Source organism: Calidris pugnax, unplaced genomic scaffold (assembly GCF_001431845.1).
Source record: "Calidris pugnax isolate Ruff unplaced genomic scaffold, ASM143184v1 scaffold3013, whole genome shotgun sequence".
NCBI lineage: Eukaryota > Metazoa > Chordata > Aves > Charadriiformes > Scolopacidae > Calidris > Calidris pugnax.
The window spans coordinates 1-1555 of record NW_015092929.1 but is presented as its reverse complement, the minus strand read 5'-3'; the positions used below and the strand labels follow the sequence as shown (position 1 = coordinate 1555).

The window sequence follows — 1555 nt, the reverse complement described above, 5'->3', positions numbered from 1 at the left end:
GGCTTTCACTATCCCTTGGGCTCTTGATGGCACACATCCATTGCCCTTGGACATCTCCAGTCCCACCCTACGGTGCTCCCTCAAATCATTTGTGCCTTCTACAGGAGCCAGCTGGGCTGGGGGTACTTTTCAGGGTGGGGGTCATTTTTGGAGTGGGGATCAGGATTTTCTGGTGTAGATCCTCACCACAGGGAAACCTCCTTCTCCTTTGAATCCTCCTACTCCCTCTCCAGTTTCTCCAGTGTCTGTGGGCCATGGGGAGGGCAAAGCAACACCTACAGGATGGAGCGGGCACCACTCACACCAAGCTCGCCCCCTGCCATGTGATGCCCATAAATTAACGTGGGCACAATCTCCATCTCTCTGTGTCCTTCTCCGTCAACCAGCGGACTTCAGAGTGGTGGGACCAAGGCAACCTCTCCTTGCCACCGTGGGGCAGGACGTCGTGCTGCCCTGTGACTTGTCGCCACGCATGGATGCTCGGAGCTTGGAGATCAGGTGGATCCGGCACCTGGTCTCTGAAACGGTGCACCTCTACCAACACGGAGAGGACCTGTATGGAGAGCAGATGAAGGAATACGCTGGAAGGACAGAGTTGGCCAGAGATGGTCTGTCCAGTGGGAGCCTGGACTTGCGAATCTCTGAGTTGAGACCCTCTGATGATGGCCTGTACGTCTGCACTGTGCTAGATGCTGCTACTTATGCAGAAACTACAGTGGAGCTGGAGGTGGCAGGTTTGTGGCTGCTGTGGTGTTTTGTGGGGGATGTTCCAGGTATCCCTGGGTTGTTGGGGATGTTCCAGGTGTCCCTGGGTTGGTGTGTGTCTCCAGGAGCTCTGTCCCATCCTCACATTCCTCCTTTCAGTGCCAAAGGCCAGGAGCTGTTGAAAGCTGTTTGGGTGTGAGGGGTCTCTTCCCATCTGTCTCTGCCCAGGACGGAGCATGCACGTGGTCCTGGAAGTGTTTTGGGGGCAGAGTAGAACAGACGCAGTGGCTTTAGCTCTCTGTGGTGTCCTTGTGGTGAAGTGTTGGTGCAGAGACCGTGCCTTGAGAAGCACTCGCTCCTCTGCTGGGCTGTTTTATGGGAGATGTGGGGTCATTTTGCATCAGGGCTCTCTGGTTCCTGCAGAGGCCTGGGGTTCAGTATTGGCCGTTGATCTGGGTCCATCCCTAAGTCAGGGATTTCCCATGCTCTTCCTCCAGCCTTGGGCTCTGTCCCTCTCCTCTCTCTGGAGGCTTACAAGGATGGAGGCATCCGGGTGGTGTGTCGATCGGCCGGCTGGTACCCATCACCAGAGGTGCTGTGGAAGGATGGCAGTGGGCAGCATCTCCCCTCAGTCTTCCAGAGTCGTTCCCCTGACGAGAGGGGCCTATTTGAGATCCATGATGTCACCGTTGTGAGCGGGAAGGGAGATGGGAACGTGTCGTGCGTGGTGAGGAACAGCCGCCTGGAGCAGCAGCAGGCGTCGTCCCTGCACATCTCAGGTACAGGATGGCAGCAGGGCTGGGGTTGGTCGTGCTGCTTGAGGGGGTTTAATCTTGGGGGGCTGGAGAAA

At 56.8% G+C, this 1555-nt stretch overlaps 1 protein-coding gene across 1 annotated transcript; it reads left to right on the top strand.

Annotated features, from left to right (window-relative positions):
* Positions 1-233: 233 nt before the first annotated feature.
* LOC106900630 (butyrophilin subfamily 1 member A1-like) lies at positions 234-1484 on the top strand (the record flags this gene model as incomplete). Its single annotated transcript, XM_014962762.1, has 2 exons — positions 234-734; positions 1203-1484. Coding segments are annotated over 2 exons (783 nt in total), but the record flags the coding sequence as incomplete, so codon positions are not given.
* Between the last annotated feature and the right edge of the window lie 71 nt (positions 1485-1555).